The 12,940-nt window shown below is 41.5% G+C and overlaps 1 protein-coding gene across 3 annotated transcripts in view; it reads right to left on the bottom strand.

Moving 5' to 3' along the window:
* Nucleotides 1–12,940, bottom strand: part of grik2 (glutamate receptor, ionotropic, kainate 2) — a 336,418-nt gene that overhangs the window by 136,659 nt on the left and 186,819 nt on the right. For all 3 annotated transcript variants that reach the window (XM_085290496.1, XM_085290498.1, XM_085290497.1), the window contains exon 8: nt 10,773–10,916. In XM_085290496.1, the coding sequence (XP_085146622.1) occupies nt 10,773–10,916 (144 nt within the window). The remainder of the gene's footprint in view (nt 1–10,772; nt 10,917–12,940) is intronic.

Raw genomic sequence — 12,940 nt, 5'->3', positions numbered from 1 at the left:
CAGATTTCTGTAAAGTTATTTATTTCATATTCTGTATAGTTTTTCATATTTATATCCTGTTCATAGCTTGTACTCACTACAGCCTTTACATACTTAGTTATAGAATATTCACAACATACTTCATACCGTGTACATTATAACATACCATAATAGACCCATTTCTGTAGTATACTTACATATCTATACTATTGCTAATATATATTGTAATATATCTATATCACTAAAGCACTTCTGGATGGATGCAAACTGCATTTCGTTGCCCTGTACCTGTGCATGTGCAATGACAATAAAGTTGAATTGTATTCTAATTTTTTCTATTCTATTCAAGGCCACCTGGGTTGGCTGGAAGACTGTTTACTTAGCCTGGCAGTGCGAAGGACACTGTCTCAGCTGAACTCTGGACACACATGCACACACACACACACATATATATATGGCCAAGACCAAAGAGCTTTCGAAGGACACCAGGAAAAGTATTGTAGACCTGCACCAGACTGGGAAGAGTGAATCTACAATAGGCAAGCAGCTTGGTGTGAAAAAATCAGCTGTGGGAGCAATCATCAGAAAATGGAAGACATACAAGACCACTGATAATCTCCCTCGATCTGGGGCTCCACGCAAGATCTCATCCCGTGGGGTCAAAATGATCATGAGAACGGTGAGCAAAGATCCCAGAACCACACGGGGGGACCTGGTGAATAACCTGCAGAGAGCTGGGACCAAAGTAACAAAGGTCACCATCAGTAACACACTACAACGGCAGGGAATCAAATCCCGCAGTGCCAGACGTGTTCCGCTGCTGAAGCCAGTGCATGTCCAGGCCCGTCTGAAGTTTGCCAGAGAGCACATGGATGATACAGCAGAGGATTGGGAGAATGTCATGTGGTCAGATGAAACCAAAGTAGAACTTTTTGGTATAAAGTCAACTCGTCGTGTTTGGAGGAAGAAGAATACTGAGTTGCATCCCAAGAACACCATACCTACTGTGAAGCATGGGGGTGGAAACATCATGCTATGGGGCTGTTTTTCTGCCAAGGGGACAGGACGACTGATCCGTGTTAAGGACAGAATGAATGGGGCCATGTATCGTGAGATTTTGAGCCAAAACCTCCTTCCATCAGTGAGAACTTTGAAGATGAAACGAGGCTGGGTCTTCCAACACGACAATGATCCAAAACACACCGCCCGGGCAACAAAGGAGTGGCTCCGTAAGAAGCATTTGAAAGTCCTGGAGTGGCCTAGCCAGTCTCCAGACCTCAACCCCATAGAAAATCTGTGGCGGGAGTTGAAAGTCCGTGTTGCTCGGCGACAGCCCCAAAACATCACTGCTCTCGAGAAGATCTGCATGGAGGAATGGGCCAAAATACCAGCTACTGTGTGTGCAAACCTGGTAAAGACCTATAGTAAACGTTTGACCTCTGTTATTGCCAACAAAGGTTATGTTACAAAGTATTGAGTTGTATTTTTGTTATTGACCAAATACTTATTTTCCACCCTGATTTACCAATAAATTCTTTACAAATCCTACCATGTGGATTCATGGATTTTTTTTTCACATTCTGTCTCTCACAGTTGAAGTGTACCTCTGGTGCAAATTACTGACCTCTGTCATCATTTTAGGTGGGGGAACTTGCACAATCGGTGGCTGACTAAATACTTTGTTGCCCCACTGTATACACACATGCAGATATACACTCATCCCCCCCTCCCCTTCCAAACGCCTTCAACGCTTATTCCCTCCCGATGCAGACGGTGGATCAAAGGGGACCAGCGCATATGCTGCAGGCCCGGATGCGCTGTCTACACGGGCTGTCTCTCACCTTTTGTTCCTGGATGGCTCTTTTAAACTCGAGAAACTGGTCTCCACTGTGGTAAAAAAACAGCTTTTACCAGTTGCGTCAGATTTCCAAAGCAAAGCCGTTCCTTCCTTTAAAGGACCTTGAAAAGCTTATCCACGCATTTATTACATCCAGATTGGTCTACTGTAACTGCCTCTACTCGGGCCTCCAACACTCCTCTCTTTGCCGGCTCCAGTTAATTCAAAATGCAGCTGCGCGTCTTTTAACAGGTACGAGAATCCATGAACACATAACTCCAATTTTAGCCAAACTACATTGGCTCCCTGTTAAATATCGTATAGATTTTAAAATTCTTTTGTTCACTTTTAATATTCTGAATAATTTAGCGCCCAGTTATCTTTCTGAACTACTCCATTCATACAATCCCAACCGAGCACTTAGATCATCCAACCACAGGCTCCTAGCACAACCTAGGACTCGAATGAAGTCGAGAGGTGACCGGGCCTTTGCATCTGTGGCACCGTGACTCTGGAATAACCTCCCTGTTCATATTCGCACTGCCGAGTCGATCCAGTCTTTTAAATCACGTCTTAAAACTTATTTTTTTACTTTGGCTTTTGATTCTGTCTAGTTGGCTGTTCTGGCTTGTTGTGTTGTTACCTATTGTTTGTTGTCCTCTTTTATTGTTTGTTTTAACTGTCTCATGCTTTTACTGACTGTGAAGCACTATGGTCAACACTGTTGTTTTAATATGTGCTATATAAATAAATTTTGATTTGATTTGATTTGATTTTACCCATCCCTGTTGCTTGTCCATGTGTTTCTATGGTATATTGACAGTCATGTGCTTTTTGTGCTGGGTGGTTTTTTTTCTGTTATCACACTGTTCTCCCATTAGGAGCTCAGTCTGAGTGGAGGGTTTTTTTTCTCCTCCTCTTACCTCATGTTATGTATTCTCATTGTTTTTCCTATCAGCCTACATCTCTGACATGTCTCCAAACGTGATGTTTGTGTAAAGATTGGTCAGACGGTTCCTTTGTAAGTGCACATGCAGCATTAGCGTGCTGCCTGCTGTAACCTATAATTTCCTTCAGGATTAATAAAGTATTCTGATTCTGATTCTTAGCCCCCTAGCATGTAAGTTGACATTACCCCTATTTTACTCTCTAAAACAAATTCTAACATGGACTAGGAGCTGATGTACAGTTTTCATAATGCTTTTTCTGCCAAAGTGCTTTCTATCTAACATTCATACACATGTGTACTCCAATGGATGGATTTGGGGTCACTATAGCTTAGGTGGCAGAGCAGGTCACCTACTAACTGGAAGGTTGGTGTTTCAATCCCAGTGTGCTTGCCAAATATCCTTGGGCAAGATACTACCCCGAAGTTGCTCTCTGATGCATCCATTGAAATATGAATGCATTTGAATGTTAGATAGGAAGCACTTAGAAACAGCTTTGAAGAGAGTGCTTGGGTCAATGTACAAGTTGTGTAAAGTGCTTTGATTATGCAGAAAAGTGCTATCTAAGAACCAGTTCATTTACTATTTAACCTTTGGAGTTCAACTTGGGCTTAGTGTCTTGCCCAAGGATACTTTGGCACTCTGGAAACACCAGACTCACTTTTTAAAAACAAACAAACAAACAACCCTTTTCTGTTTAACCACGCCTTCTGATGACAGAAGAACATTCACGTGGAAGATTTAGTTACAGTTATACGCAGTGCTGTGAAAAAGACTTTCCCCCCTCATTATTTATTTATTTAGCATACTGGTCATACATGTTTCACATAAAACACTTTTTAATTTTCGACAAAAATAATAAGATTAAATACAAAAGGCAGTTTTAATAATTAATTATTTTACCAAGAGAAAGCCATCTAAACTCACCTGGCCCTTTATGGAAAACACAACCTAATAACTAGTTGTGCCACCATTGGCAGAAATAACATATAGTATGCATAATATACATGCCAGATAACTGGCAATGAATCTTTCACATTGCTGTGAAGGAATTTTGACCTACTGTTATTTGCAAAAACTTTTTAAATTCAGCCACTCATAGGTGTTTTACTTCATACTATATAACAATATCAGCTTTCATCACAACTGAAAAATTACACAGAAAAAGAGATACAGAACATAGAAATATTTATTGCCAGATGCAAACATAATTAAACCAATAAACAGTATTTATTGATTTAATCCGGTAACAGCGCTGTTTTATAGGCTAGGGCTTTTACTATTCCATGGAAATGCCAATTCATTTTGTTTTTTTCTTGATGACAGAGAGCCACCTCTTCACTTGATCACCTAATTACCCCGAGGAGCTGCTCTGAGTGTTCATTAAATGAGAAGGAGACGGAGACTATCCACTGCTTCTTTCATTTCAGCTGTGTTCACCTGTGTGAAAGCAAAGCACCAGACAGTCTGACTATGTTGTTGAAGTGAGGAGCACGTTGGAATGGACCACAGACTACAAACCAGAGAAAGGTTGAACCTGGTTCCTAGCTGAATCTTAAAAATCTCAGAAACATTTTCCCATAGTATTAGTTGAAGATGAATGAAGCCAGATAACACACACCAATGAGTTAAACTGCAGGAATGTCTTAAAGACATAAAGACCTGGATGGCCGCTAACTTTCTGCTTCTTAATTCAGATCAAACTGAGGTTATTGTACTCGGCCCTGAAAAGCCTAGAAATATGGTATCTAACCAGATTCTTACTCTGGATGGCATTACCTTGGCCTCCAGTAACGCTGTGAGGAACGTCTTGACCACAATTTGTCCTTAATGCATTTTTTAAACAAATATGCAGTTTTTTTTTCTGCTTGCACAATATCTCTATCTCAGAGAGTGCTGAAAACTAATTCATGCATGTATTACTTCTAGGCTGGACGACTGTAAATTAGTATATCTGGATGTCCTAAAAACTCCCTGGAAAGTCTTCAGTTGGCTCAAAATGCTTCACGACAAGGTCTAGAAAGACAGAGCATATTTCTCACATACGGACTTCTCTTCGCTGGCCCTCTGTTAATCTAGAATCAAATTTAAAATCATGTCTGTGAAGGTTCTCAGTCATCCTAAAGCTGCCCATCAGTGGGCTGAGGATCAAAGCCAGAAACTTTGAAATGTTATAGATGACCAAGTTGATCACACAGACAATCAGTCTTATAGGTACATCCTGTTTATGTATCTTTGGTAAACCATACAGACTTGATGTAGCTTCCCCTGGGTATAGCCTGTGGTATGAGGTCTGGTCTTGTTCTAACTGCTTCAGACAGTCATGCCCTCTTCCTGTAGCCACTTCCTGGGTCTCATTTCAGGGGCTTATGAGTATTTTCGTCACTGAGCAGTGACAAAATTTTCTCATGATTGTCTTTCTGAATGAGCAAAACTGTGTACCTGCCCCTTGTCTGCAGGAAGGATGATAATGTTGTTGTCATTACCAAGTGATGTGAGTGCCTTCCTCTCCTCCATGCTGATGTTGGTCGCTGGGGGCTTTTTTGTGTGTGTGTGTGTGTGTGTGTGTGTGTGTCGTCTTTGCTGAGAAACTGGCAGTACGGTGGTAGGAAGCTTGCTGCTACGTTTGCGAATGGCGGATAGGGATCTAGTTGCCAATTTGCTTAAGCATTTAGCTAAAGGAGGGATGGAAACATCACGACGATGGAGAACAGTAGAGAGTATGGAGCTAGCGACAGATTTCTAGCTTGCATGAAATGGTGTTAGTAGGAAGGAGAACAGAGCTGATCTTCCCCCTGCTACCTGGCGCTAGTGGGTGGGTGGAGCTACGAAGCATGCTGTAGCTTTTGCGGTTGGAGCCGCAATTTGTTTGGAAGCTTGGGTTCGGCGTTGACGTCTGTCGACTTTTTTGTGACCCGTTTTGGAGCAACGTGAGAGGAGCTGTGAGTTCTGCTGGCCGGCGACCTCGCTGGTTTTCGCTTAAGTGGCGGGCAGCTGGAGTTACTTCATGACTGGATTTAGCGGAGATGAGACGACTGGCTTGATGGATTAGCAGACCGTATGTCGGGTGGCGAGAAAACTGCTAGGAGGTAGTCAGCATTCAGTTTTTTGAAAGCGCCGCCGTGACATTCGGTGTGTTTCTGGGATTGCCGGAGGAAAAGCGATGGATGCAGAGCCTTAGTAGTTGTTCGTCTGACACGCTGACAGACGAGAGGACGATTGTAGCGAATGGAAGGGTGAGTAAAATTACGTTACTCCTGGAAGATAAGCTGTGTTCAAAGGCATTCAGTGAGAATGGACCTTGTTTGCACGTAAACGAGAATGAACAGCTTGCAGAACTGGGGGATCCTATATAGATCCTATATAGATGACAACCGAAAGGTGTTCCTTTCGGTTGTTTGGAGGTGTGCTCCCGCTCCTGAAATTCTGTTACATAATCTCCAATTCTGTGGCTGTGGTCAGTTCCACTAGTGAGATTTATCTCAGTGTCACGGCAAAGTTCAACCCTTTTTCAAGGTTGCTTTTCTCTGCTTGGGTTACCTGTACGAGAAATTCGTCACCTACTTGTCCTCTGTGTGGCATTATTCTCTCTGCTGGCTGCTGAGGACACTCTGAATTTTGCTGTGGTTTCTGACACACAACAAGTAAGTCAAACTTCCTTTGTTGCCTGGGTTACAATTTTTTTTTGCTGGGCCAGATGAGCCTTATCAGTGAATTCAAACATCTTTTGATGAGTATTCTCACCAGGCATTGTAAATCCGTGTCGGATCTGCTCCTCTTTGGATTTTAGCATGTCAATGTTAAAATTTGTTTGTCTCAGCTGTTCGTTCTGGAGGATTTTAGTTGCCTGGAAGCCCTAAACTGAAGAGCTCATTTGCAGACTTTTAGGAGTAATCGTATTTTGTTTGCATCTGAGGCTGAATCTCAGCTGGTTCCTGTAATCAGCCTTCTTACATGCTGTTTGCTCACACTGACGAACTGGCTTTAGGGAGTTCTTGCCAAAGTGGGTTAAAATGTCTTGATGCATGCTCAACATCATCAAGGTAAGTTGGAAGAAATGTTTCATCATCATCAGGTGACTTCTTCAGTCTCACCTGACTGCAGGTTTCCCCAATCTTATAAACAGTACATTTGCATAATGACTGAAACCAGTCCACTGAAGGAAAAATGGGCTGGGAGGTCAGTTCGTTGATCACTAATATGCAAATTGTCATGACCATTCATCAACAACCATTTATCATGTCCATGAGTACCATTCACAGAGAGTTGGGAGTTGCCTGCAATCACAGCATTGTAAGAATGTGAAAGATGTACCCTTAGGCCCCTCCTCGATTCAGAGATGGTCTTTCCCTTTTCACATAAATGTGTACCATAAACCTATGAATACGGATCAGTATTTAAAGTTTGACTGTCATCATCCACTGGAGCATAAACTGGGTGTCATCAGAACGCTACAACACAGAGCGAACACCATCCCCACAGACACAGCGGCCAGGGAGGTAGAAGAACATCAAGAAGGCCCTGAGTAAATGTGGTTATCCCAGCTGGACTTTTGTCAAAGCGGAAAAGGCAAGGCAAGACAAGGCAAATTTATTTGTATAGCACAATTCAACAACAAGGTGATTCAAAGTGCTTTACAGAGACATTAGAAACAAAAACAAATAAAAAGCATGATTTAAAATTGATTAAAACAAGCAAACAAACAAACTAACTAAACACACACATTTCACACCTGTTCGCGTGATCTGAACCCTTATCGTAAGGGGAGCTACCAGTCCTTCTGTGGACGAGCTACTTTCTATTTAAAATTCCCTGAATTTAAAATACTCTCTAGACCCAGTCTAGACCCAGCTGGGGAGCTACCCAGAGCTCTAATCCCACACCTGTTCGCGCGATCTGAACCCTTATCGTAAGGGGAGCTACCAGTCCTTCTGTGGACGAGCTACTTCCTATTTAAAATTCCCTGAATTTAAAATACTCTCTAGACCCAGTCTAGACCCAGCTGGGGAGCTACCCAGAGCTCTAATCCCATACCTGTTCGCGCGATCTGAACCCTTATCGTAAGGGGAGCTACCAGTCCTTCTGTGGACGAGCTACTTCCTATTTAAAATTCCCTGAATTTAAAATACTCTCTAGACCCAGTCTAGACCCAGCTGGGGAGCTACCCAGAGCTCTAAACCCACTTAACAAACAAACAAACAAAACAGTATATAAAATCAAAACAGATAAAATCAGAACAGTAGATAAAATCAGTAGTTAATGTAAGTTTTGAAATTTAAGCTTAACAAACAAACAAAACAGTATATAAAATCAAAACAGATAAAATCAGAAATAGATAAGATCAGTAGAAAGGCTCCTAAAGAAAGCTCCTAAAACCCCAACACTTTTTCCAGTTTAAAAAAATGAAATATAAAGTTCACAGATTAAAAAGAAAGCTGCAGATGATCCAGGAGAGAAGAAGGACAACCGCTCCCTAAGAGAAAACCTGTAGTGATCCCGTACGTGTCAGGAGTCTATTTACACTTACAGGCCAGTGGACACTCTTTCAATGATGAGGATGTTCACATCCTGGACAGGGAGGGACGCTGGTTTGAGGGCGGAGTCAAGGAGGCCATTTACATGAAAAGGGAAAGACCATCTCTGAATGGAGGAGGGGCCTAAGGGTACATCTGTCACCATCTTACAATGCTGTGATTGCAGCCATTCCCCAACTCTCTGCGAATGGTACTCATGGTCATTGATCAGTGGTTGTTGATCAATGGTCTAGGTTCAGATGAACAAAATCAATTTTGTGGGACTCCCTGAACAAGTTCCAGTAAGAATCACTGTGGCAGAAATCCACGAACACGTCTCCAGTATGAAGAGTTGGACAGCAGCAGGCCTCGACATGATTGGCTGACTGCAAAAAAAGCTGACTGCACTCGTCGAGCGTCTGGCAGCACAAATGACCCAGCAGCTAATGGATGAGAAACACCCAAAATGGCTGACAGAAGGCCAGTGAGATTATTGAGGAGACTGGCTGTGGATACCGACTACAGAATGGAGCAATCATCAGCCACCTCCTCTACATGAAAGACATCAAGCTGTATGCCAAGATTGAATGAGACATTGATTCACTGATCCAAACCACCGGGATATACAGCAATCACACTGGAATGTCATTTGGACTGCAGAAGTGTAGTCGGATGGTACCAAAGAGAGGGAAAGTAGTCAGAACTGAGAGGATCGTACTACCGGAAGGCAACATTGTCCACCTTGAGGACAACTACAAGTACCTTGAGACAATCCAGCACATAACAGCAGGGTGCAAGATGCCAGCAAGCAGGGCATACATGGAACGCCATTACCAAGTGGACAGCATAGTATACAGTAACATCTGTGCCGAGTATGGACTGGAAGTCTTGAGGTCAAACAAACGTTTGGCTTCACTGCTTTTTCGAGTTTTTGGTTTTTGCCTCAGAACTCTCCCACTGATGTCATTAAGAAACCATTGTCTTGGGTTTCTTAATCCATAACTCAATATGTGATGTCTTGTTTAAAAAAATAAACCAAAAATGCCTTGAGGGTCTGAATGCCAAACCAATGACTAATATTATTGAAGTTGTGAAATATGTGGTGCAATCATGGGAATTATGTATACATTTCATACATTTCTTGCAACTGTGTAGTTACTATCATCTGAATGCTTCTGTAAAGATTAGATGTAGCAAAGATTCTGTGGATAGTGTTATGTGACAATCCTGTGACTGTGTACATCCCAATAATTTTTTTATGTAAGCCAGTGCATCAGATAACACTGTTTTCATAAATGCTAAAGCATACTAGAACCTGGATACTTAGTTCAACTCAGGTCAATTCAATTATTTCAAGGCACTTTTTGTATTCATTTGTTAGAATATTGTAAATATTGCAAGAATAAAAGTACATCCATGGTTCTCATGTGTTTGTCAGCTCAATAGTGTCAGGTTCTCTGCAAACTACTGGAGATTAGAGAGTTATCAAGTCCTAAATATAGGCTGATAATCTGCATATTTTCCACAGACAGGAAGCTGTAGATTGTTCATCTGGCTTCACCCATGCTGCAAACTGCTGGAGCAATTAACAGAAATTCAGATGATGCAGTGTCTTTGTTTCTGCCTGGATGATTAATGCTGAAATTCAGACAACCGGCCCAATATGGCTGCCCTCCTCAGGGGTGTAAGCATGTGCAGACGCTAGGAAAAATGATTTCCATATAAATAAATACACGGATAAATAATTTCTATTTATTCATATTCCCTTTCCCCTAAAGAAACTGATGGACATTATGGACAATGCTGGGCATCCTCTGCACACGGCCATAAACAACCAGAAGAGTCTGTTCAGTGACAGGTTGCTTCTCCCCAAGACAAGAACTAACAGACTTAAAAACTCCTTTGTCCCACACGCCATCAGACTGTTTAACTCCTCTCTGGAGGGGAGAGGGAGGGGAAACAGGAGGACAAAGGAGGGAACAACTAAGCTGTAGTGCCTCTGCACCTCACTGTACAATACCTTGTGCAATACTTTTTGTAAATAGTCAGCAGTGCAATAGACTCAATACTTGAAATGTGCAATTCACTTGTATTTTTATTTTTTATTCCTATTTATTCTATTTATCCCCTTTGTATATTTTATTTATATTTGTCTCTGTATTTATATATGTGTGTGTGTGTGTGTGTGTGTGTGTGTGTGTGTGTGTGTGTGTGTGTGTGTGTGTGTATATATATATATATAACAGTTCTGTAACTGTAACTTCGGTCGTTGCTGTGCTTTTTTTGGAAGTCGAATTTCCCAGAGGAACCCACCCGAGGGATTAATAAAGTTCTATCTTATCTTATCTTATCTTATCTTATCTTTCTTCTCGACTGCCTAAGCCTTATTTACATGCTGTTTCTGTCAGCTTTCCTGAGAGTGTGTGTTTTCTGTGTGAAGGCGCTGTGTGTATTAAGGAGGACGATGGAATGAAGAGCAGGTAGACGAGCATCTACCTCTTTGATGAGGGCCATGAAGCGGTTTCCAAAACGCCAGGGCTTGTGTCGGTTGCACTGTAATGAGCTGACAGTGATCTGCTGAGACTGCTGCACAGCAACGGCCACCACGTGCACAGCATCATACATCAGTGCAGCATCCGTCTGCAAACCAAGACAAAGAGGGAGAAACGATCATTAGCTGGGAATACAGCACATGACACATTAGCTCATAACACCAGCAAAGATTTGTCCAAAGTAAGGAAAATATCAATATTGTGACGCTCAAATCAACGCCTCACATCAAAGCTCACGTATAGATTTGCATATTTCATGCCATAGGCATGCCCCTGAATATTTTACTGCCAGTGTCTTATGAACTGATAAGAGACTTCTGAAAGCAGCTTGCAAGAAGCAATATATTCTGACAGGGGAAACAAAAAAGTAATATGGGAATAAATCTGACATAAAAGAAGAATATTTAATCAAACTCGAGGTTTTCCAAGTTCATGAGAACATACACTATATATCTTTCATTTTCATTGAAAAAAAGATTATTTAAACGCAACTCTAAATCTTGCTACTCAGCAGAACCTCAAAAAAAAAAAAGCCACAACAAGCAGACAATTTGAGATACACAAACCCGGTGAGGTTTCCAGTAATAACCGAGTAATGAATTATTATGTGTTTACATCCAACTAAGCTGTTGTTATGAAGAAAATGTGAGTCGTCTGCAAAATAAAAAATATGGGGAAAATTTAAAAAAAATTGTTTGAATAATATAAAAAATAAATAAGTTATGTAAAGAAGTGGAAAAACGAAGAGTCCTACATATATCTAAGCTCTGACAGCACCTGACTCCAGCAGTTGGGAACATGACGGCTGAAAGCCAAACAACATTTCTGTTTTAAAGTTAGAAAGTTGAGCAGCCGCCGAGTAAGCAGCTGTCCTTTAAATGTGTATGATTGTAGCCAGCCTGGAACATATTGCACCTCATAGAGCGCAAGAGGCAAGGCACATCCTAAAGCTTTGGCCCAACACAGAGAGACAGCCTCATGCTTGTACACCACAATTTAGAATCAGCAGTTTACCTAACAAGCATGTCGATGAACTGTGGGAGCAAGCTGGATAATATCCATGTGCAAAGGCAGCAGCCGATGAGGATATTGAAACCAGGAATCTAACTCCTGTGAGTTTGACTTACATCAGGCACGTGAGGCCTGTAACTGAGGGTTTGGGTAGTGTTGTCATGGCGTTACTAACAGAATCTCTTTTTGTTCAGTGATTTGATTTAATACAGATACAACAAACCATTGAGACAAGTGAAACAAACGAGAAACAAAAGCGTGATATGACAAAAGATTCCCAGACTGTGCGTGGAAGATGTTACCACCTTTATTTCTGTCAGTATATTCCTACATTGAATTCTTGACAGTCGGTCTAAATAGAAGACCATTGCTGAAGCTATCAGAAAGTGCCAGTCATACACACTTCACAAATGAAGCCTATAATTCTGCAGCTCCTTGCGAAAAAAAGAGGTTAAATTAACGTTTGTCTCGCTTGATTGAAAAGCAATCACAACAGCTCTCCTCAGTTGTTGCACAGAAATCATACCCTAGGGTGCTTGGGAAGGCTCTGTCCTACTGGAAAAAAAACAACAACAAACCTATCAAACCTGTTATTTTCCCACATTTGAGCCCTGATTGAGCGTCACAGTGCTGCAGCTTAAGACTTCATGTGTGTTTTTGTTTGTTCATGTGTGGCTGTGTGCAGTTATATTCATATCCATAGGAAGTGTCCAGGGATGCACTTAAATCAATGATAGTCAGTGAGCTTTTCAAAATGCAAACTGGCTTGAGTGTGTGCCTGGAGGAGTGTGAGGTACTAATAATCTGTGTTAGAAGAAGGTGTTGAGGCAAATGGGAGTGTGAATTTATTTTAGTGTAGGTGTCAATGGAGGCTGTTGATCTTGTGTGCTGGGGGTTAGCATACTCTAACACACTATTCTTCTGAAGAGTCAGGATGAGTATGATCCACTCTGATTACAGAACTGCTAATGCTTCACGTTAAATCAGTGCAGTCTAACAGCAAATGGGAGATAGTCAAAGAAATGCAACATATTTGCGGGGGTTTCTTGTTTTTCGACAGCATGAACTTTTAAAAAAATGCATTTTATTAAGGAAAATATT

Source organism: Mchenga conophoros, linkage group LG11 (genome assembly GCF_057382185.1).
Source record: "Mchenga conophoros isolate Kocher_MC1m ecotype Shallow Benthic linkage group LG11, M_conophoros_male_GT1.1, whole genome shotgun sequence".
Taxonomy (NCBI): domain Eukaryota; kingdom Metazoa; phylum Chordata; class Actinopteri; order Cichliformes; family Cichlidae; genus Mchenga; species Mchenga conophoros.
Note: the sequence above shows the minus strand (reverse complement) of the source record. Positions and strands in the feature narration are given on the sequence as shown.